Source organism: Ambystoma mexicanum, chromosome 2q (genome assembly GCF_040938575.1).
Source record: "Ambystoma mexicanum isolate Mex_15411 chromosome 2q, UKY_AmexF1_1, whole genome shotgun sequence".
NCBI classification, from domain to species: Eukaryota; Metazoa; Chordata; class Amphibia; order Caudata; family Ambystomatidae; genus Ambystoma; species Ambystoma mexicanum.
The window spans coordinates 581,054,738-581,079,039 of NC_090924.1; the positions used below are offsets into that span (position 1 = coordinate 581,054,738).

Consider the following 24,302-nt stretch of genomic DNA (forward strand, 5'->3'; position numbering starts at 1 on the left):
AGGGTTAGCCCTGAGAAAGTCAAGCATCTCATCAGGGTTAGTGGGGCAAAGAAAGACATTGTCTCAGGAGAAGAGGGTAGAGGTGGTGGAGAAAAGTGAGGAGGTGGGAGGATAAGAAGGTATTTTGATTGTTGGAAAATTTTGAAGCAAAATGGAAAGGTAGAGAATTAGCAGAAACAGTAGAGTTTATGAAGGGTTCAGGAGGTGAGAAATTGGGCCTAGAGATTTTTGGAGACACATAGGTTGAGAGGATGGAGAGATATAGAAGTCACATTTGGCAGAGTCGAGAGCAGAGGAGTAGTTTTGAAGAGCAATTGGGTAGAGTTGGAGATCCAACGAGTGTCTAGATCTTTGCCACGTGCAACGCTTTTTATTCATTGTTTTCAGGGTGCAGATGGGAGGTGTAATCCAAGGCCATGGAGGGGGAGGTTTAGGAGTGAATGTAGTAAGCAGGAAGTGAGAGAAAGGAGTGTTAAGAGCTGCGTTAAAGTTAGTGAAGGTTTTATCAGTCAATCAAACTGTTTAATTTTACATTGGAGTACAGTGAGTGGTGAAGGTCAGAGAGGTAGATGGGGGAATTTGGAGGAGGGAACATTTGCTTGGTAATGGATGGAGTAGATGAAGAGTGGGGTGGATGTATGAGCGAAGATTGAGACAAAGACGATGGAATGATCAGAGGGAGAAGGAGCAGTGGAGTTATCGGAGGCAGAGATGAGAATAAGGCCACCAGAGTTGCCATTTGAATGGGTGGGCATAGAGTGGACACGAGTACAAGTGTTTTAGCAGAAGAGCTAAAGTCAGTGGATAGAGGATGGAGGGAGAGGGGAGGTTAATTTCACCAGTGACAATGAGGTGATGATGGGGGAGGAAGAGAAGCAATTAGTTGGGAGAGGTGGTAAATAAACTGACCAGCGGGACTAGGGGGCTGATGGAGAGAGATAATATCAATGACATAGGGAGCAGTGATTGTGGAGATTGTGCATTCGAAAGAGGGAGAACTAGCGGGAGATAAAAAAGTAGGAGAGATGGGAAGTTTGGAAGATGCAAACAGTCCTACACAACCACCAGTTGGGTGGGCAGAGTGGGGAAGGTGTAGGCAGGATCGTGAAGGGCGGCAGAGGTTGCAGAATCTGTAGGAGAAATCCAGGTTTCATTTAGGGTAATGAGGTCAAGAGAGGGAGAATGGGAAAGAAAGAAGTCTGAGGTAAAGGAACTCATGTTATTGACAGAATGTGCGTCCCAAAGGGCAATATAAGAGTGAGATGTAGAAGCATACTGATGTTGAGTCTGCGAAATAGAGAGGCGTGCTGGGGGCAGATTCTAGAAGAGGAAGTGTGATGAATGTTAGGGTTGCCGGTTTTGTGAATAGAGATAGGTGAGCAAGAAGAGGGGTGATGTCAAGAATGAGATGATAGGGATAGGAAAAGAGGCAGAATGGTTTTTGCGCTGAGGAGAATGAAGAGAGAAATAGAAGAGCGAGGCAGAGATAGCAACAGTACATGGTGATGGCGGGGCTGAGCAAAGACAAAAATTGGTAGTGGCATACAAGTAGCAGGGCAAAGCAATAGTTAAAAGGCAAATATGCTGGAGGAAAGGCTGGAGTTTGGTCCTCAGCTGGTTACCCGGGGCCGAGTCAATCCAAAGCAAGCAGTCCAGTACTGGAGGTTGTGAGGGGCATCCAGTGGTGTGAAAGGGAGGCAGGATCACCAGCTTGCGGCTACAGAGCAGTGCTGGCCCGGACATGGTATCCTGGCCCAGCCGTCCTTTTTGTCGCTTGATGGTGGTGCAGGTGGCTGAGGGGAGCGGGAAGGGATGGAGGATGTCACACTCAGATTAGCAGCCATAGCTGGTGTGTGAGCCAGGCCGCCTCTGCAGGCAGCCTTAGGCAGATGGAATGAGTGCCTCTGGTATGATATTTATGAGCTCCATGTTGTGCTCAGCACAGTTGAAGCCCCTTGATGAGGAGGACTCTTGGGGCCCAACCACCCTTCCATTGAGTCAGGCGGAAGAGACCAAAGGTAGCTTCACAATCCCCCATGCTATGGTCTTTCAAGGGCATTTCTTAAGAAAGGGGTGATAAATAACTGAGGAAAGCCCAGCCCCTCAACTCCGAATGATTAAAGGGGGGGAAAGGGAACTTGTCCCTTTGCCACATCCCATGCAGTTCTGAACTCTTCACAGCCCTAACTATCTCAGAAGCCCTGGGCAAACCGCCACATTTCTGGACAGCACAAGCATTAGGGACAGCAGTCTTACTGATACTTAACCATTGGCAGACAAATGGCAGTCTGGGGCCTTCCCTGAGGCCAGGATGGTAAAGGAAAGACCAAGGCTGCCCATGAGGAACAGTGCAAGGGTGTGGTTGCTGATCATTCATAGGCAGAGCCCGCTCTGCATCCCATTAACCCAATCTCCAAAGGAGAGTCCATCAATTACTGAAAACTTGGATAAGAAAAACCAGGACTCCTGTACCTGATAAATTGGAGAAGCGAAACACATGGGTGTAGAGCCACAAAGCCCCAACTGATCCTATGCCATAGGGGATAAAAATGAAATGGGTCCACCAATCACCGGGATTATTGGGAGAATCGGAATCAGTTCTGCATCATAGAGAGACTGAAGATTACTGGCTTGAAAGGTGTAGGATGGCGATCCAGAGTGAGCTATGTTGGGTAGAGCAAGAGAGATTGGGGAGGAGAGATTATAGATGATTTTGTAAAGAGAGGAGTCAGAAAAGAGATTGAGCCAGAACCTACATTAACCAAGCCAAATAGGCAAGTTGGTAGAAAAGCTAAAGAATAGTAGGTGGCTCTGCCATGTAAGCCACACTAAACAAAAGGCAGGGTTAAAGCAAACGTCTCGGTCAGAAAGCCTGCCATGATCTTATGCCCAAGTGCCAGGTTTTAGGAAGGAGCCTGCGGGGGGTTCTAGCCCAGGTACTGGAGGCATCTGCAAGGCTCAAACCAAAGAAGCTTGCAACCTTCAAGAACTTGGGAGAGAGAAGAACGTACCCAGAAATATCTGAGGATGGGATAGAAGTCCTACCTCAAACACAAATCTCCTTTGGGGCAAGAGGGGAAGCAACAGGCCTTGTTCCACTAAAGTATTGGAGAAACTACTAAGGTAAGAGGTGTTTGAATGTGGGATTTGCACCGGTAGCAGTTTTACAGCGATCTTATCCCAGGAGATGTGACATTGGGGAAAGTCAAGGACAAAGGCAAAGAACTGTGTTGGGTAACTTAAAAATCACGAAGACTGTTCCTCACCCTTGCACACAGAAGCTCCTCTATTGTGTCATAGTTTCCATTACTTAGAACCTGTAGGCGTTTCTCCATGTGCAACCCCACAAATAGTGTGACAAGGAGTGTCACAAACCACAAAGGCAAGAAAGCAGGATATCCAGAAGGATTTGCTACATACAAATAAACATTGCTGTCTCTAGTCACTCTTTCTTTCTCACTTGTGACAGTTGAGAGGATCACTCTGAACTGTTGTGTGAAATATTTTCAGAAGTTGCTGTTTTATTAATGTAATATTTACTCTGGGAATTTAACCCGTTTCACTTCTAGTGGTGCCACAATATAGCTGACGCATGTGGCATTACATCATTTGGTACTATAATTGATTACCTCACATGAATTAATGTCCCAAGTAATTTGATGCTAAATATTTCAATGTTGGGAGCCCTGTGTACTGCAGCAAGACACTCTTTTCAGCTCCCCTACTGAACTGTGTTTAGCTGATCAAACCTCATGCTGGACCGTCTCAGACAGTCTGAGGATTTAACTTTAGGTGACACTAGCCCTGGACTCTCAGTTCTGTACTATGCTTGCTGACAAAGCACACGGGACCAGGAATAAGGTTAGCAGACTCAGCTAAAATATCATGTCGGCTACACCGATCACTGAGCAGATGTATAAGGCCTCCATCCTGTGTACCTTTTCATAAATTATATATTTTAAACACATATGCCTGTAGGCTTCATTATTGAAAGTTCAAAATCTGAATGCTTGTTTGTTAAAAATCTTGTACTGTAGATTTTACGTGATCTACATTTCAATGTTGTATCGATTAATATTGATTTAAAAAGTTAACCAATGATGCAATTCACAATTTTTCACAACATGTTTTTACTTTATTATAGCAACATGGGAGTGTCTATTGGAAGAAGGGGGCCAAAGAAAGTTTGAACAATTTATGCTCTGAATTTCCCTTACACCTGCTGCTAAAGGTAGAGTACTGGATGCAGTGGATTATTTAGTTTAACCTAACACATTGAGCTTTTTAACAACTCTCCTTACTTAATGGTGGTAGTAATAATTATTCTCAGGTTTCTTCCTTTGAAACTGACAACTCTGTTTATTCTTGGTTGGTTTCAGTCTGGTTTTCATCCTCTTCATTCTGCCAAAACGGCTTTTCTTTCTGTCTGTAATTCTCTGCTTTCTGCTTGCTATTCTAAACATTCTAAACATTCTTCTCTTATTATCTTATTGGATTTATCAGCTGCCTTTGACATGGTGGAACATACTTCCCTTTCTTAGTTTGTCTTTTCTGGTTCTGATTTATCTTGGTTTCGCTTTTATCTCTCGAATCGTGCATACTCAGTTTCTTGGGCTGGGACTGTTTCTGATACTATACTTTACCTCTTTTTCACGGTGTGCCTCAAGGCTCTGTTTTAGGTCCTTTTCTTTTGTTCCCTCTATATGTCTCCTCTCACTGATATCATTTCGTCTTTTGGAGTATCTCATCACTTCTGCGCTGATGATGCACAACTCTTTTTATCTTTCTCTTCTTTTACAGCTTCCATTTTCCTTTTTTGAATTCTTCTAAAACTGAAGTTCATTTTTTCCCGGATAACACTATTCCTCCTCCTTCCCCCTCTTTTGTTTCTTTTCTCCCTTGTCTACTTCCTATTTCTGTTAATGTTTGTAATCTTGGTCTCTATATTGACACTGACTTATCTTTCTCCCATATTTCTACCATTTCTCGAAATTGTTTTAACATTCGTAAAGCACTGTCTTTTCTTCCCTTTCCTGCTGTCACATTTTTGGTTTCTTCTTATTTTCTCACGTCTGTTTTATTGCTCTGCCCTACTCTTTTGTCTTGCTATTTCCCACTTAGTTTCTTTAAAGTCTGTTTTTAATGCCACCATACGTCTGTTATACTTACTTTCTCATCGTGATACTATCTCTCTGACTCTATCCTCTCACGGCTTGCTACCATTTCACACTCGACTTACATGTTTTTTTGGTATTCTTTTTAAATATCTTTACGGTCTTGCTCCTTCTTATCTTTCATCTCGTGTCTTTTTATGTACCTTCTCTCCATTCTCAATTTCTGTTAACAGTTCGTCTCCCCCCCTGTGTCCAGTCACACTGTTGTTCCTTTTCATTGCCTGCGCCCCCTCCATTCCAATGCTCAACCTCTTTCTCTTCTTTGCTATTACTCCTTCCTCTATTTTGTTCTACACTTAAGAGTCATCTTCTCCAGTCCTTATGTAAAATGTATGTAAACTTTGTACACCCCTTTATCTTCATTCTATTCTGTAAAGTTTGATCTGTGCAGCGCTTTGGAGTAAAGCACTATATAAATGAGAAACAAATAATCATAACTTCTGTTTTGATCGTGCTTACTACTCCAAATTTTATCTTTTGGTTGTGCTTTACATGAATCCGAGATGTTACTATTACATCACATTGAGTGTCCACAAGTTACTGAAATCATAAGGATGGAACTTTGAAATGCTCTTGTCACGTTTCAAATGTGTGATCAGAAGTTCGGACAAAGATCTTAGCAATATGAGCTTATTTTACTAAGTTGCCTTAGTTAAAAAAAGGAATATCAATTGTTTTTTATATTGCACCTAATGCCAGAGTTGAAGCTTCTAAGCACAGGGCCAGGTTTGTGCCTTGTTTGCAAAACAAGTCTGTTGCCCCTGAAATCTGCAATTCTTACGCCTAGTAATACATTCTCTTTCCCTCTTTCTCTCTTGCCATCTTTCTCTCTCTTGCCATCTTTCTCTCTCTTGCCATCTTTCTCTCTCCTTGCCATCTTTCTCTCTCCTTGCCATCTCTCTCCTTGCCATCCCTCTCTCTCTTGCCCTCTCTCTCTCCCTCGCGCTCTCTCTTGCTCTTTCTCTCTCTCTTGCCCTTTGTTTTGAATTACTTGTATAGCGCAACCCAAGTAGGGTACTGAGCAAAATAAATTATGTCTAGGCGCAGCTGGTATTGGCAAAGTAATTGCAAAGGGCTGGATTGACATGTTACACAGTTGGAATTAGGATAAAAGATACGTTTTAAGGTTTCTCCTAAAGGCTAATAAGGAGATCAGAGCTGGATTGGAAGATTGTTCCAAAGCTGAGGTCCAGCAACGGAAAAACATCGATTTACCCCCCCCCCCTCACAACACTCGCCCCAGTGGTGCAACAAATAGTTAAAAGATGCAACTGGGCTGGCTGAGCTAAGAGGGTTGGTATTGTTGGTATAAGTGAGTGTTATATATTAAATACTGTGGTGCTGAACTGTGGATGCACTTAAAAACTAAACAAAGCATATTGAAATTGATACAATGACAGTCCAGGAGCCAATGCAAAGATCATCGAAGATTAGTAGTAGGTACATGAAAAATTAGATTGGTGGCAGCATTTTGAGCAATCTGGAGTTGATGTAAAAGGTAGTTGGGGAGGCTTATATAGAATCCATTTGCATAGGCAAGATGAGAATTCACCAATATCCCAACCGCTATTGCTGAGACTAGTTAGGGAAATAAGGTACAGCACGCCTCCGTATTTCGGAGGTAGTGAAAAACTGATTTTACCACTTTGACTGATGAGTTCAGCCTAAATTGTGGTTGGAAGGCCTACTAGCTGAGGACTTGTAGGTTGACATGACAAGTTATTTAATTTGTGTTTCAGTACCATTAGCATAAATTCAGTTATATTAGAGTTAAGTTGCAGGTAATCGGTCAGCCAATGTTTCTCACCCCCACTTCCAGAGCCTTCCCTCAACCCTCAGGGAAGTGTCCAAGACCCTCCCAGCAGGGGCTGTGGTAGGAGTAGGGATAGGGAAAAGCATATACCTGTCACTGCGCATCTGTAATGGGAGCAGGCGATCAACCTCCTGCAGTGGGTAGCTGCTACTTGTTCATCAGCATAGGAGGGGTTTATTAATGTCACATACATTTTTATTGATGGTCCACTGCTCACACCTTCCAGTAACCCTTCATATTTTTATTAAGACATGTACCATATATAATGCATTAATACAAAACGCATATAGATAGATGCCCCATTCTTTAAATTCATGTTCAAATACTTATCACTCAGTAATGAACACTCAATGAATGCTTCTTACACTCTCATGCAAAAAAAACCTTTTAATTATGAGAAATGTGTAATGAAGAAGCATTGCCATTCTTATCGTCACTATACTTAACACACTTAAAATACAAAAGGCCAGTAATGAAAAAGCTGAAATCATTGTCATTGCCTGTATCTCCAATCAAGACTAAGACTGATCCACCTTCTCCAAGGAATTATAGTCACTTTAAAAACCAATTACCTTCATCACCAGGTGTGATAGGCAACCTCACAAATCATGCCAGATAATCTGGCACCTGAGACACCATATCATGATGGGCAACCTCATAGAAGCATCTGCCTCAATCAATACCTCAATACCTTTCTCAATGTGATATCAAATGAAGGATAAAAGGCCTCTCCATAGTCACTAATTGTAGAAGGTAGGGAGTTGAGGGGGATGGAGAAGACTGGATGCCTGGGATTATCCAGAATTCAAGGAAAAATTGAAAAATTTAGAAAATATTAAAAAGCCACCTATTAACGCACCATGATCTTTTCATCAAAAAAGCATAAAAAATAGAATAACATGCTTAAAAAAATAATTAAATATTGTGAGGGGTCAGAAATGAGAGGCGGACACACAGAGCTAACATTCTCAACATTAGTCATTTTATTAACAGAAGGGGGGTTTGGATGAAGGCTTAACTTTCCCTATCCTAACATGAATGTCTCTTCCTATCAAACTAAAACTAAAGCAGGATTACCTGGTGTCCAAACCCAATTTAACCCTCATACTAACATATACAAGCAAACAGTGCAAGGCAAATGTTTCAAAGTTCAATTTAATAGAAAAGTGCAAACACATAACTTCAACAAAACACTGCCCGGGTTGTCTCCCTTCCCCTGGATTACTTCAGGTAAATTATTCGCAATGTTCTTGTATGAAGACCAGTCTCTTAAAGGCATTACAATGTTACTTTCACCTAATACGTTCCTCAGGATGATAAAACAAATGTTCCTTTCACAACGCTGGTTAGGATCAGGCAAAGAAAAGTCTTTACTACTTTAAAGGATGGCAAAATAAATGTCTTTTTCATGAGTGATTCAAACATGACAAAATGCATGTCACTTCAAGGCTTCTGGATGACAAACATTTTTCAATTGAAATAAGAATTTACTATGACCAAGTCTCTTTTTCAAAACACCAACTTATAGTAAGTTTCCTGGTACCCTCTGCTAGTAACTTCAACTGAAAACTCTTGATATCCTGGTTTACTCTCCTGCCAGGAATACCCTCCCTTTTGTTTCATTTAGATCCCCGGTGTACTCCCTGCCAAAATAGTTCATTACCTGATACCCTTATCAGGCTTCTCTGCAACATTCACTCTCTTCTTAGGTATTCTTACAACTGCACCTCTTCAGTGTGCAACCCTTGTTGAGGTCAGTTAGCAGTTTCACCGATTTCCCTCATACTGGCATCCCTTACATGAGGGTTTGTTAAAACTCCTTCTGTCAACCTCTTTTATAATGTCTCTTGGCAATGGTTGTATCAGGTTTCCCCCAACTGACATTTAATTTCAGTAGAATTGTACAAAGGTTGCCTCTTTAATTTGCTTACAATCTCTTTTGATTCTTGGCAATGTTGGTTCCAGGTTTCTCCTAACTGTCCTTTTATGTCAGCAGAATTGCACCATATTTGCCCTTGTTCGTTTGGCAATGTCTTTTGACCATGCTGGTAACAGGTTTCTCCCAACTGATATCTCATGTCAGGAGATTTGTGCAATATATTTGCCTGTTCCTTTCAATTATATGTGGTACTTGCAAAATGCCTTTTAGCATATACACACGTCCCGGGACACTCTTTGATGCTAGGCTGACCACCAATTCACTGTGAATTTGCTGAAATGTGCTTGCAAGGAGTCAGCTTCCCCTTCTGGGCAGTCTCTCTTTGGGTCTCTGTGTCGGCTCTCCTGTCCTTCGGCGCCAAGACCCGCACAGCTCCGCTGGACTGCGTCTCCTGTTCCAGCAGCGCTGCGCACTGTCGTCTCTCTCTCTCTCTCTCTCTCTCTCTCTCTCCCTCTCTCTCCCTCTCTTTCTCGCTTTCTCTCTTTCTCTCGGAGTTCCTCTCCCCCAGTGCTGAGCAATGCCAACCTGCTTTTGGCAGTTGTCTCTCCTCCTCCCCACGGCCCTCTGTGGGTTTTCCTCTGGCACCGGTCACACTTCCCGCTTCGCGCTCTCTGCAGCCTTCCTTCTCTCTCTCTTCCTTTGTTCTCTTTGTTAGCCTTGTCGTACACTCTGCCACAGATGATATGGGGGATTTAAATGTACAGCGTAATTGACTAGGTTTATAACAACTAGACTACACATTGTTTTCAAAATCACATTTCCTCCAAATTAACTCTTTGTGCCTCCTCCTCGTCACAGTACTTAAAGCTTTCTGGAACTTGGAGTCCCAGTATGTCTCAAATGATTTTGGATCACATTGTTGAGCAGTTGTGTTTGAAATACAATCACCGAAAACATCAGATGTTTCATATGATCTAGGTTCATCATGTTTGCAGGGAGATTGAAAAACACTTTGGAATGGCTGCAAGTCATCAAGAATTCTGGAATTAAGGGAATTGCCTTGCAATAAAGAGAGTTACACTGTTTCTCATACTATGGCGTCACCACTCTGCCGTGACAGCCATCCCCTCCCATGTGATCCACCCTCAGAATACCAACCTCAGGATCAGGTAGTAGCTGCCTTCCCCTGGTCACATGGGAGGAGACTTTAGGCTGGGGATTAGTGATGACTGCAGGATTCATCACATAATCCATTGGTATTAATGATGCCATCATATAGCCAATCCAGCATAAGGTGTCTGCTTTCAGATGGTGAGCTGATTTGCCTTTGGGGAGAAAAACAGTTGTTCCCCAAGCTGCTCAGACAGAATCCAAGTTCTGCTCAAATGTCAATAGGCAGAGTCCTTTAGGGACTCAAAATGCTTCAAATCAGCCAGAATCCAGCTTGGTGGCTTTAGACTCCAGTAAAAGAAAAAAAGGGAGTTGGCTTCTCCCAACTGAAAAGCCCCTGTGCTCTCTCTTCAGTAATGTACCAGACTTGCGGTCGCTGGAGCTCAATCCAGACTATTGAAAAAGAAATTCTATTGTACTTCAATATAATAAGTTAATGTTCATGTTTATTAGATATGAAAGCGTTGACATTGCACTGTACATTTAGCATCAAGGCTGGGTCTTCGGCTCACACCACATCTATGGCTGGCATGGACAGACATGGGACATTAGATGTCACTCCACCAAACAGAGCTGAAGTTTTTCAAAAGTTATGGGGGCCATGAATTTCAAGTAAAGCTGGGTATCATCATCATAAGAGTGGAACCCAATATTAAAGTTCTGAATAAGAGCAATCAAAGGAATAAGATAAATATTAAAGAGCAGGGTCACAGTGTGGAACACTACAGGTAACCTTAGAGGGGGTAGAGTTCAGAAGGACAACTTTCATCATTCTCTCTTAAAAGAAGCTATGTAACCATTCTAGTACAATATATGTATACAATATGGTATAATAGATCATCCCATAGAGAGACCAAGGCGGTTTCTCTTCCATGTTTAGGGTGAATACCTGATTAGAATTGATCCACAACTGAATTGTGTTCTATAAAGTCGGTCAATTGTATTTGCACTACCTTCCAACCAAGGTAGGCCAGTAGGGTCAAGAGAAGATTTATTGAGCAGGGGTTTAATAGTGAATTTGAGACCTACAGGAACAGTCCCTTGCATAATAGATAGGTTTCCAAAGTGTGTGACATGTTGGGCCAAAGCCTCCGGAGTGAGCTTGAGCTACACATGCTGGAAGTACATCTATGCTGGAGCAAGTAGGTTTGAGTTTTACTTATTAAGGATGAGAACAATTCTTGTGGAGCCTGTGAGAAACCTGAGGGTGTTCTCACAAGTAGTCCCTCGGTATCCATTGCTCAGGTGGCCAGTGAAGGGCCACTGCTCTTGGATCCCAACTCTAGGGGTGGACCAGCGAGGGAGGATCACCTGGGTAGGCGATCCTCGAGGACTGCTGGGAGGGCGTCAGAAGGCGAGACATGGTATCCCCCGTTCCTTGCCCCAATCCATCCAACCCACCCTCGTTGTTGGTGGCAGAGAGGAAATGGCGTGCTTCATGTTCATCCTCTGACAAACTGGCCTGCCGCCTGCTCCAAAGGCAATACCGTCTCTCCGTTCTCACCAAGAAGAGAGCCCTTATCCAAGCCCGCATCTCTGCGGCATCTAACAATTCGGCCGAACTCTTTAAAATCTGCAAGGAGCTTGCCAACCCTGCTGCAGTCTCTACCTCTCCTGTCCCCTCCCAGGCCCTCTGCACTGCACTGGCCTCTCACTTCATCTCTAAAACTCAGGACATCCTGTCCTCACTCTCCTCATATCACCTCCCTCCCTCTCTTCCCGGCTCTTCCTCCGGCCCTTTGCAGCCACCCCTCCTCCCCCCTTCTCTGCCTTTCACCTTTTCTCTGCTGACGAGGTTTCCAGACAGGTCCGATCTATGAAAGTCTCGTCTAAACAGGTTCACCCCTGTTCCTCCAAAACTATCAAGGACCACATCGACTCCCTGGCTCCTGCCCTGGCTGACTTTTGCAACCACTCCTTCGCCTCTGGAGTCTTCCCATCCCCCCTTAAGCACTCCCTTGTGCACCCTCTTCTTAAGAAACCCTCTTCCGACCCCTCCTGCCCGACTAACTATCGCCCAATCTCCATCACTCCCTTCCTGGGCAAGCTCCTGGAGAAACTGGCCATCTCCCAGCTTAACCTCCATGCTGAATCTGTTGGTAGTCTTCATGACCATCAATCTGGCTTCAGAGCTGCCAGAAGCACGGAAACTGCTCTCCTGAACATCTGTCAGGACCTGCTCTCGAACCTCGACTCCAACACTCCGTGTGTTCTCATTCTGCTCGATCTCTCTTCTGCCTTTGACACTGTCAACCATGCCATCCTGCTCAACCGTCTCCGTGATAACCTGGGTATCACTGGTCAGGCTCTGGCGTGGCTGACCTCTTTCCTTTCCAATCGACCCTTCCAGGTCCAACTGGGGTCCTTCCTCTCTGACATCTTTTTCTCTACCTGTGGTGTCCCCCAGGGATCTAATCTCTCTCCCTGGCTTTTCAACCAGTATCTGGCACTCCTTGCCCACCGCATCGACGCTCTCTGCCACAACTTTCAGTGCTATGCGGACGATACCCAGCTCATTTTCAGGCTACCCTCGGCCTCCTCCTCTCCTTCCCCTCATCTCTGACTCTCTGTCTGCTATCCAGGAATTGTGGGCCGCCAATGACCTCTGCCTTAATGCCAGTAAGACTGAGATTCTACTCATCGGCACACCCACTCCCTCCTTCCCTGCAGCTCTCTGGCCAGCCTCTCTTGGCCCTCTTCCTGCTCCTACCTGCAAGGCAAAAAACCTCGGGGTCATCTTCGACTCCACACTCTCCTTCTCTCCTCATATATCTGACGTCTCTAAGAAGTCACACTACCACCTGCACCTCCTCAGAGTTATTCTTCCCTTCCTCTCCTTCCCCCAGAAGCTCACTATCTCCCAAGCCCTGGTTCTCTCGAAGCTGGACTACTGTAACAGCCTCTATCTTAATCTGCCTGCCTCCACTCTCCGCCCTCTGCAACTCATCGAGAACAGGACTGCGAGACTTGTCCTTGGCCTCAAGCCCAGGGACCGTATCTCTCCAGGACTGAAATCTCTACACTGGCTCCCAGTGGCTGCGAGGATTAAGTTCAAAACCCTCTGCATTGTCCACAAGGCCTTCTGGGGCCTGGGGCCTAAATACCTTCAACTCTCTCTTCCTAAATATCTTCCTTTCCGAGCCCTTCGCTCATCCGTCTCCAACTCCCTCAGGGTCAGCCGCTTCTCGAAGCAACGAGCTGGGGGTAGATCTCTCTCCGCAGCAGGGGCCTCCCTCTGGAACAGCCTTCCTGCCTCCCTGAAACTTGAGGAGAACCATCTCCGGTTCCGGAAGCACCTCAAAACCTTCCTCTTTGCTTCTGCTTTCTCTCTCCCTCTCCCTTGCTAATTCTTCACTGAAAATGCACAGAATCTGCAACTGGGCCACTCTCTCTGACCTCGGTCCTTGGCCCAGCCACTCTCCACTTGCACTGCCTCCCTGGCAACCCCTGCACTGCGGGACTGTCTCTGTATCCCTACAGCCCCCCCTCCCCAGCACTTGTCTGCACTTACCTTGCACTTGCCACCAGCTGGCCCTATTATTTATTTTTTATTCTACTTAACCTGTACTGCACCTCCCCCCTCCCCTTGCACTTTTCCCTCCCCCCTACCCCTGCACTTGCGCGATCTAAATGACACCTGGCCTAGTAGGATCGTTGTCTGTCTTCCCCTTGTTCCCCCTCCCTGCCTCGTCGTGCCTTGAAACACTTGTGTATAGGCGCGTTACAAATGCCATATCATATATCATATCATATCATATCATATCATGAGATATTGTCACTTGAGTCCCATTCTACCCCTCAACCTTCCCTCATGAAAAAGGGATGATAAAATATCCTGGACGACTAGGGAGAACAAACACTTGCTACTCTTGACCCTAACAGTGTCTTTCCTTCCTCAAAACACATTATTCATGGTCCAAACAAGAGGAGCAAAAGAGTTAAGTGCATGAGATGGGGTGAGAAGAAAGATCAACACAACAGAGACAGGACTGTGATATTAATATCCATTCATCTGTTACCCATCTAGACCACAGGGAATACTATCAAGACCCATGCTTGTATAATAAAACATCAGAGAGATGGAATACTCTGCCACAAGGGGAAGCTATCCTGTTAAATAAAAACAAGGCTAGAGGGTGTTCCTATCTCCGTTGCTGATCTCCCAATAGTATTCTAGTAAATAGACTTAAGCATCAATGTAATCTCCAATACCATTTCACTTTACAGCCCTCTCCCTCAGCTTCCATGGTGTATTGTCAAACCCAGTACATCTCCCCCCTCCACATTTCCACCAAATACTGGGACGAGCAAGAGGCAACCGGGAGCAGTGAAGATTTCCCATAGCAGTAACATGGGGAGTGTAGTGTAAGGGATACCTTCTGTAGAAAGAACTTGAGTTGTCCCATTGATAGGCATTCACTAATTATCACTCACACCTGACTCCACTTGACTGCTTTTCCAACTATAAAAGGTGTGGTTCTGCACAGCTAAATGAGTGAGCTGGGGGTATTGTTTGGACCAGAAAAGCCAAGGAGCAGAGAGAAGTAGAATCGACGGCTGAGAGGAGAGCGGCGTGCCGAGACGATGTCCTGGTGCTTCTGAGAGGATGCAGCATGGCTATGGACCCCTGTCTCCAGAGAGACGGAGCAAAGCACCTTCAGGCTACTGTTGGCGGTCGGAACATTGCTCGTTCCCTTGGGACCTGTGCCGGCCCCAAGTGTATCTGAGGGGCAGGTGGTGAGACCCTGACCTCAGGCCCGCACAACCTGGAGGGGCTACTTGTCACCGTGCTGCTGCCTGGGTGAGTCTTGTGAAAGTAAAAGAGAGGGAGATAGACACACACGAGCATGCAACTGACTGAAGCAGAGCAGGCGAAAGGAAATGGATAAAACGGCACGCAGCTCAAAAGAGGAAAGGAAACAGTAAAGAAAGCAGATTGAAAGAAGAGTGACAAGCTCGAGAGAAAGTCAGAAAGCAGAGCGCGCAAGGGACGCAAAGGAAAATGACAATATTAAAGAGGGCGCGAGCGACCCGGCAGAGTGGAAAAGGTGCCAGTGGGCACGGAAAGGTTAAGAAAGTGCAAGTGTGGGCGAGGCGAAGCCAGGTTAGCGAGCCGGTACGCACAAACTGTTTCATGTGCTCCCTCATCGTAAACTTGATGGTCCCAAGGGCTAAGACCCTATATCCCCTTTTCCCCGCTGTTGTCTTACCCTCCTTTTCCTTTCCCTTCCCTGCAATGTATAGTTATTTGTAATGTTTATTCATGCTTGAAACCAAATAAATTATTTGATAAAAAAAAAAAGTGCAAGTGTGCAAGGGAAAGCAAGGTGCCATTGGGCACGGAAAAGTAAAGAAAGTGCAAGTGTGCCGGAGAAGGAAAGAAAGGTGCCAGTGGGCACGAAGAGGAGAGGCCAAGTGTGCAGAAGAAGGAAAGAAAGGTGCCTGTGGGTACAAGAAAGAAAGTCAAGAAAACAGAGGGGAACAAGAAGGGGTGCAGAAAGCACATGGAGGAAAAGGTTAAGAGCAGGAAATAAAAGAAAGGGGTTAAAGCTTGAGTGGTCTCGCTTAGGAGGAGTAAATAGCCTGGCGTTTTCTAAAGTCTCTGATGCTAATCCTTTTGAAAGAACTGTATATGAAGAAAAAGGTACACCCTGAAAAACTGAACTTGTTTTCTTTTTAGCTCAAGAGGGCCCTAAGCTTGGGTAAAGGGAACCCTGAGAGGCCTGTAAACTGAATTTGTGTCTGAACTGGAAGGGGGCCTAATCCCAGGGAAGGGAACCCTGAGAGTTGAGTTTGTGTTGGAAGCTCAAGTCGGGTCTAAGCATGGGGAAGGCAACCCTGAGAGCATACATGCCAACCCTCCCGATTTAGGTGGGAGACTCACGATTTTTTAAAAAGAAAAATATTGCTATTTTTTACTTACTCCTGCCTAAAATAATCAAATCCCCAATGCAGTCCTATGGGGAAATTCCTGTCTCCCGCTTTCTGTGCAAAATCTCCCTCCCAGGGGCTAGAGAGTGTTGGCATGCATGTGAGAGGCCCAAGAGTTGAACTTGTGTTTGAAGCTGAAGAGGGGCCTGAGCTTGCGGAAGGGAACCCTGAAAGGCACAAGAAATGTATTTGTGTTTGAACTTGGAAGAGGCCTAAGCTTGGGAAAGGGAACCCCAAGGCATTAAAGGCATTGACATTGTTTGAACTATGGAGAAGGTCCTATGAACGGTCCTTTATGATTGAACTCATCCTTGTGAAGCTGACCAACTTACATCTGGTGAAAAGATCATCCGAAACAAATCCTGGTTTCCTATTTTTGTTGAACCACCACTTTTTTGCTTTTGAAAGACTTCCCAACACATTTTTGTCAAAGGGTGAGGGCAAGCATAGGTTCAGACACAGGTGGATTTTCATTTTGGACTCTTAGACTTCGACTGCCCTTAGATACATCAGTTAAGGCAACCATCCCTTCAGTGTTATTGCCAGTTAGGCATTACACCAATCCAGAAAATTTAGTAAATAAACATTTTCAGACCAATCAGCTTCGAGTCTGTGTCTCTCTTGATACAATGCCTGTCTCGGGGGCATGATGAATTTTGTGAATTTGTCCCATAAAAATAGTTACATTGATTTGCTAAATATAGTGATGGTTCAAATATTTTATGGGAACAAGGCAGATTTATAAAAGTGTTGATTATTGAGAACATCTTAGCAGAACAATTTGTGGCATAATTAATTTGTTTGTGTAGAGAGGATTTAGCCAAAAATTGCTTCTTTATAAGCTGCAAGTGCTTTGCGAACATCTAAAATTGGAGGCATCCCTCATTCTTTCCCATACTTTTTCTTTTCTATGTTAGCCTTATTTAAAGTTTCGCAATTCAGAAGTATACCACTCTCACGCTTGCCTGTGCTCTCACTCTCTCGCGCACTCTCCCCAACGTTTTCGCTTCCCCTTTCCCCAGCATGATCTTCCCCTTTCCCCAGCGTGCGCTTCGCCTCTCCACAGCGTGCTTTGCCCCTCTCCCCGCCCGCTTTTCCCTACTCATCTTCTTCACTATATAACCCCCTTCCAGAAAGATTTATTGCATAGTGGAGGCCTTGTTAGATAAATGTGAAAATTGCATGTAGGAAACTGCTTACGATTGGGGTTGCGAATGACACAAATTGCATGCAGGGGACCGATTTGCACATATGTGCAAAGTGCAAAAGATGTGTAAATTGCAGAAATCAATTGTTCATGTCCCTTTTGAACTTCACAGTGTATATTGAGTAAATGACACCTGCCATTTATCTTTGACAGGCAGCATGTACAATGCATTCCTATATCTCGAAGCTTTTTGCTGGTGTAAAAAGCAGGCTGATTCCATAAGAACCCATTGGTTTTGCGCCAGCATGAAAATATCATGCTGGTGTAAACCAGGTGTTTTTGGAGGAGGAAATGGCTGTGCTGTCCAAAATGCCCTTAGACATTTTTTATAGTTTGTAAAGTCAGGGGAAGGCATAGAACATGAGATGAGAAACAGCTCATCTTTTCATTACCTTGCATGGTTGATGTTCTAAGTCGGCGTTCTGGGTTTTTTGCCCATCAGGTCAAGGCCAGTCGGACCAAGAATTGCATTTGATCGGCATTCATCAGGGCAGAGGCCAGAATCCCAGTTAATTTACCGCAGAAATTGCCTTTCAACATGGGGCAATGGAAACCTGCTGGAAGTGTTACCCTTCCTCCCTGGAAATCAATAGCGGCAGCATACTGGCTATTGTCTCACTTGCACTATTGGAGACATACAGGCTAGCCATGAATGCACATTGCCCTGACATAGCTGTGCCTGGGCTCACAGTGTTGACACTTGTATATACTCAAATTGTTGTGGCTTTCATAGTTGTGTGCTCTTAACAGTCACCTTACCACAACCAGACTTTGACTATTTTGAGAGATTACCTTGGCACCAGACTGATTTAAGGCTGGCAATGATTATAATGTAGATCAGAGGTGCAGGAGTTAAAAAGCTGGCTCTGCCTGTGAGGCCCCTCTGTTCAGAATCGGTCAGGAATACACATATGACATATAAACCTGCAGAGACTGCTGCAGTAAAAGCCCATGGATGCCCTTTACTTTAGGCATGGAGCTTTTATGAAAAGGGTCTAGTTAGTCTGGTTATCAGACCTCCCTTTCAGAAAGAGAATGATCTGCATCGTTTTATCTGCATAAAAATTAAACGGGCTAAGGCTTTCACACCTGTGCCAGATAGCATTTTCTCAAAGTCATGAACCTGAGGAATTTGAGGTGCTCTCCATGTGGAACACATAGTTGCAGTCCATAGGGATTACGATTGTGTTTGGGGCTAAAAGGTGATGACTCAGTGGAATTGTGTGGTGCTGACCCCTGGAAATTAGCATATTCTTAAACTGATGAATACAGGGTGTTGAACCAGGGAATAACAGTGGTTCTCGAAAATAGAGGGATGGTGGTGACCCAGGAGAATAGCAGTGAGGTGTCCTGTGTAAAAAGAGGTATATTCTGTAGAATGGGGGATGCTGTTCCTGGAAAAATGGAAGGGGTTGTTGATCTTGGACAATACATTGGTGCTGACGGGCGAATAGGCAGAGGTATCCTGGAGAATAGAGTGGTCCATCTCAGGAAAAGAAGGTGGGTCATCAAAATGTCTTCCTCTCATTCTTATGCTGCTGGAAAAATGGGGGTCAGAAACCTTTCATGTTATATCATGTTTCATAATTTTGGATTTACTGGTTTACGGGGAAGTAGTCACTTGTTAATCTATGAAATATACCAATGCTGGAGAACTTTAGAGCATGTAAGCAATTAATAACTTTTGATGTAGGTTAACACACTGAACAAATAGGACCACAACTTACTCCAACAACCCACAAGCCAGATCTGGGCCGACTGACAATTCTAGCAGGATTCCTGCTGCCTCTGGGTGGGACTGGGGTTGATGGCTTGTAGCTTTGGATCTAGGACTTTAGGACATTTGAAGGTTGGGGTTGAACAGGTATCTTCTTTGCAGGTCAGATTGCGGTGCTGGGGGGGCAGTTTAAAATTGCATCTAATTTGGTTGCCATTTTAGGTTCTCTACTTGACTGGGGGAGAGGGTGTAAGCAGGCTGTTCGATTAATGGATGTAAGAGTCTGGGAGGGATCTGGGTTGTCCCTCGCAGTGGTTTGTGAGGCTAAGAGAATCATCAGTGGAACGCTTGCTGGAGAAGCTGGAGGTGAAGCCAGAGAGACACGTTCCTGAGCAGTTGCACCAGAGGCTGATCATTGCGGGAGCATTCGCGAGGTCTCTGGTAGCAGAGCTGGTCTGCATACCTCCTGGAGTCTGAGAGATTGGCTCTCCATACAGCAGAGGCAGCAGCGACCCTGGAGGAGAGGCACGCCGAGCAGGGAGAAGCGACAGCCACAGCGAGCCTGCTGTCGCAGAGAAGAGCACCTGGAGACATCATACACAGTGAGTCAGAGAAGCCTGAGTGGCTCCAGTACGCTGAGCTGTGGACTGTGTGGTTGCTGCAGAAAGGGTTGCTCGCGAGGGTGCTAGAGACCGTATGGGCGATATGAAAAGGGTAGGGCTCTCTAAATATCCCATTGGAGGACTATTGAACGCATACTGCACGGATTTATCATAATTAATTATTTGCATTTATATAGCGCTAGGAACTCTCAGGCATCTGAGCGCTGCTTATTATTGCCCACAGTGTGTGGTGCTTATTTATCGACCTCCCTGCCGGGATTCGAACCTGTGTCAAAATGAGCGCTCTTCTCACTGTGCTGTCTTCTGACCAGCATATATGGGTAAATGCAAACACATTCTGACCGTCAGGATGTATAGGCAGGAAGGAAAATGCTGAACACAGATTGACAGCAGGGAAGAACTTGGCTGAGTAGGGAATGCATGACAGGATGGTAGCTGGGTTAGGTGCAGTGGGAAAATCCAGTAGCACGGCTGCATTAACTGCACGTAGGTCCAATAAAGGTTTTTACGTGGCTTCTTTGTGGGCAAAATTGGAGTACTGCAGGGACTATGAGTTGGTACAATAATACCTTGTTGGAGAAGGGATTCTATTAGAGAGCAAATGCCTTCTTCAGCCTGTCGAGAAATAGGATACTGAGGTACACCTAGCAGGGGCTTGGCAGGATTTAGAGTAATTTTGACTGGCACAGCATTGACCATGTCACCAGCGTCATTTGCATGGGTTGACCATAATTTAACTGGGACAAACTGGGAGTGTCGGCCCTGTCTGCATGGTTTGAATGGGTCATTTCCTGTAATATTGTCAGATCCTCTAACAAATTCATGGGCGAACAGGGACTCAGCAAGGAATTGGACCTTTCGTGACCAAATATTATTTAGTTTATTTATTGTTTGCTTGTTAGGCATGAGCATGACCTCCTTAAGTTCGGAAAAAGCCTCAAGACATTTCTGTTTACCTCTTCATTCTCCTCCTCTCTTCCCTACTAATCTTACAGCTGTGTGACTAATGTTCAGGGCCCTTATGTGTCCTCAGGGCCTTGACCCCCCACATCTCTCATCCCAGCCGCTGTCTTTCTGCTGCACGTACTTGGGCTCACCTTACCCATGGGTGGTTGCACTTACTTTATTCTCCTCTTAACACTTACCCTGAGCACTTCTCCATAAGCATTAAAGCACCTATCCCTTACCTCTCCCCCCTGCATTTGCACATTCTGAACACTCACAAGGCATAGTAGCGTTGTCTCCCCTTCCCTTATTCTCATTATTTGTTTTAATTATTTATCATTACCTTCCCCTGTCCCCATCCTATTTGCCCTTTGTGTGCTTTGAAACAGTTGTGCTAATTGTATAAGCGCCTACCAAGTGACCAATAAATAAATAAAATAAATTAGGTGCTTATACAATAAGAAAATACTGTTTCAAAGCGCCCACAGGGCAGGGAGGGAGCAAGTGTGGGAACACATTAAAAACACAATATTTAAGAGCAGAGGGGGCACAAAGGTAGAAGGGACGAACTTACTATGCCTTGTGAGTATTCAGACCATGCAAGTGCATCAAGGAAGGGGGAAGACTGGGTAAGTGCTGGGGAGTCCAAGCTCATGGGTGAGCAAGAGATGAAGTGCTAGGAATGTTGAGTGCTACACGGAGTTCAGGGCCCCGAGGATGCATAAGGGCCCAGGACACTGATTACAGCAACTGTGGGATTAGCAGAGGAGAGAAAGGAAGGAGGAGGACAAGGTCAAAGTCTTAAGGAGCTTCCGGAATTTGAGAAGATACTGCTCAAGGCGCAGAGGGAGGGGGAGGCTATTGCATAGGTGGGAGCTCGCTGAGGATAGTGAACAACTACCTACTCTGTTTAGCAAAATGTTTTACACACAGGGTTGGTGCCAGAGAAACATAGTGGTCTAGAGGGAGAGTATTTAATGAGATAAAGTTGAAGATAGTGTGGTCCCCGGGACCAGACAGCCTTGTGGATAATGCAGAGGGATTTGAATTTAATCCGTGCAGCAACCAGGAGCCAGTAAAGCTTTTTTAGTGCGGGAGAGATGCGGTCCTTGGGTTTAAGGCCAAGCATAAGTCTTGCTGCCCTATTTTGGATTAGCTGGAGTGGTCGCAGAGTGGAAGATGGTAGATTCAGGAGGAGACTATTGCATTAGGCAAGCCTAGAGAGAACCATGGCTTGGGTCACATTGAGCCTCTGAGAGAAAGTGAGAAAAGGTAGAATTCCTTTGAGAAGGAAGAGCTGAAAGTGGGACTTCTTGGCAATGTCCTGAGTGTGAGGGAGGAAGGCGAGAGAGGAGTCGAAGATGGGAAGCATCTCAGTTTTACAAGCATTGAGGCAGAGATCGTTGGAGGTGCACAAGGACTGGATGGCAGATAGGCAGTCATGGATGATGGAGGATGCAAGAGGCTCAGCAGGGAGTTTGAAAAAGACCTGTGTGTCATCTGTGTAACACTGGAAGTTGGAGGAGAAGAAAGCAATCAGCCTGGGGGGTCACCAGAGGTGGAGAGGGAAGGATGAGAGGAGAAGGTGCCCAGGATGACTTGGGAAGAACAGTTAGTGAGGAAAAAGGTCAGGCAGTCCAGTGCCTTTTCCGAGATACCAAGGGTATTGTGGAGCCTTTGTATGAGGATGGAGTTGTTGACTGTGTCAAAGGCAGAGGAGCGATCGAGAAGGCTAAGGACAGCAGGGAAGTTGGAGCCCAGAGATGCAAGCAGTTCTTCACGGGTGTGCATAAGAGCAGTTTCCGTGCCTCTGGATGCTCAGATTCCACATTGATGGTCGTGGAGGCCACCAACAAGTTCAATGTGTGAGTTGAGTTGGGGCAAGGCCAGCTTCTCAAACAGCTTCCCCCGGAAAGGGGTGATGGAAATAGGGTGGTAGCTGGCAGGGCAAGTAGGGTCTGAGGATGTTTTTTTTTCAGGAGTGGGCGCACAAGGGAGTAGTTAAGGGGGAGGGGAAAGATCCAGTGGCAAAGGAGTGATTGCAAAAATCAGCAAGAGCAGGGGCAAGAGAGCCAATGTTATCATTGATGGTCCTGGATGAGCAAGGTGAGACCTGTTTAGAATAGACCTTCATGGAGCGGACAACTCTGGTAACAGCTTCCGGTGTTACAAGGGAGAAGGAGGAAGGGGATGGAAGGGGAGGGGAGTGGAGGTGAGGAGATTTGGGATGGGTTGTGAGGGAGTGTAGAAAGGGTGGTCAGGATGCCCTGAGTTTTGGTGGCAAAGTGTGAGGCCAGTGGATTGCAGAGGGCCTGAGAAGGAGAAGGGGAGGAGACTGCAGAAGGCGTGGCTAGTTCCCTGCAGAACTTGAAAAGTTCTGCTGTTGTTGTTGAATGCGCCGGAGACCCATGACTGTATGTGGGCCCCATAAATGGGGTAGACACAGGATGGGGTTTTGGCGTATCCCCAATAACTATAGCATTTACAATTTTATCAGAATGTATTTTTCGTGGAAACTTGGAGGATTTTAGTGTGGAGCGTGATGTTCCTGTGTCAACCAAATATGAAATCATTTGACCAGCAATGCCACAATCAATGTACGGGGCGGTAGAATCGATTGGTATCTGTGGTGCAACAAGTTCAGAGACCCCTTGGTAATCGTAACCATGGATCTGGATTGGTGTTGGTGGAGCCTGGGACCTAGTCATTCCACTTGGGGCGGTTGGCTGTCCTCCTCGACCATAATGCAGAGGCCGATGTGGACACTCTCTCCTTTCCAGTGTCCAAACTCTTTGCAGTAATTACACTGATCACTATACATGTTCGTGTAATACCTTTCAGTAGTCTGCTCTGTTTCACATGATTGGGGTGCTCCTCTGCCTCTTCCTCGTCTTCACTCTCATCTTGCTGGGGTGGGGCAAAACCCTCCCCTTCCCCAGGAAAGTTGTAAATCCTCTATCTGCAACACCATAAGTTTATCTTCATTGGTGTCTTTCTGTCTTTTGGCCTTTTCATGGAAGTGCTGTGCAGCTAATAAAACCTCTACCAAACCCTTTCATCCCCACCTTATTGGCACTGCTTTAATTCCCTCCGATACGTTGGTTTGCAAACTCATAGATAACTAAACCACCACAGCTTGAGGCACTATAATGGTTCCATTAACGATCCCAGACTATTGTTCAAAATATCATTTCAGGCGCTCGAGATGTTCAGCAGGATTTTCACCTTTGGCTTGCTTGCATGCATTCTGTTTAGACCAATCCAGTCTTTTGTGGGCACATTTCAGTGATAGTTTGTTCCAGCCAATCAGTAAAGGTTTTCAGGTCCTTGGAGGTGACATGTTCTTCAGCTGCTCAGTTTGTGCTTTCAGCAGGGTAAATGTATCTGTGGGCAGCATTGCTCGCAACAATTGATTCAAATCAACACACATGGCGTGATGGCAATCTATTATAACCTGAAGCTTCTCTTAACAGGTTCCTCTCATATCTTTGGGAATCACTGAATATTAAACAAAACAGTAGTGCTCCAGGGGTCATGTACAGTAACTAAGGTATTGCCTCCTCCAGGGAGCTGTCTGAGCAGAGTAATGGTACTTGGCTGTCAAATTCGGGAACCCTTCAAAGTTGGCTGAGGAAGGCTAAAAACAAATTGGAAATCTGGGCTTGTGTTTCAGAGGTGAACAGGAAAATCATAGTGTTTTTTTAAGTGGACTGATGATAGGTTGGCAGTTGGGTAGAGTCTGGACTAGCCTGTTGCAATGCTTTAAAAAAATGTCGTATCTTAAAACATGGAGTCTATTGGAAATGCATCCTGGGTGCAGCAGTTGAACATTTTCCTCAAGCC

At 45.3% G+C, this 24,302-nt stretch overlaps 1 protein-coding gene across 4 annotated transcripts in view; it reads left to right on the plus strand.

The window, feature by feature from the left end:
• XYLB (xylulokinase) overlaps positions 1-24,302 on the plus strand; it is a 1,749,028-nt gene that overhangs the window by 193,189 nt on the left and 1,531,537 nt on the right. For 3 of the 4 annotated variants that reach the window (XM_069647728.1, XM_069647730.1, XM_069647732.1), the window contains exon 5: positions 4,145-4,231. The exons of the other annotated variant lie outside the window; for it this stretch is intronic. In XM_069647728.1, coding sequence (XP_069503829.1) covers positions 4,145-4,231 — 87 coding nt within the window. The remainder of the gene's footprint in view (positions 1-4,144; positions 4,232-24,302) is intronic. 4 annotated transcript variants of the gene reach the window in all.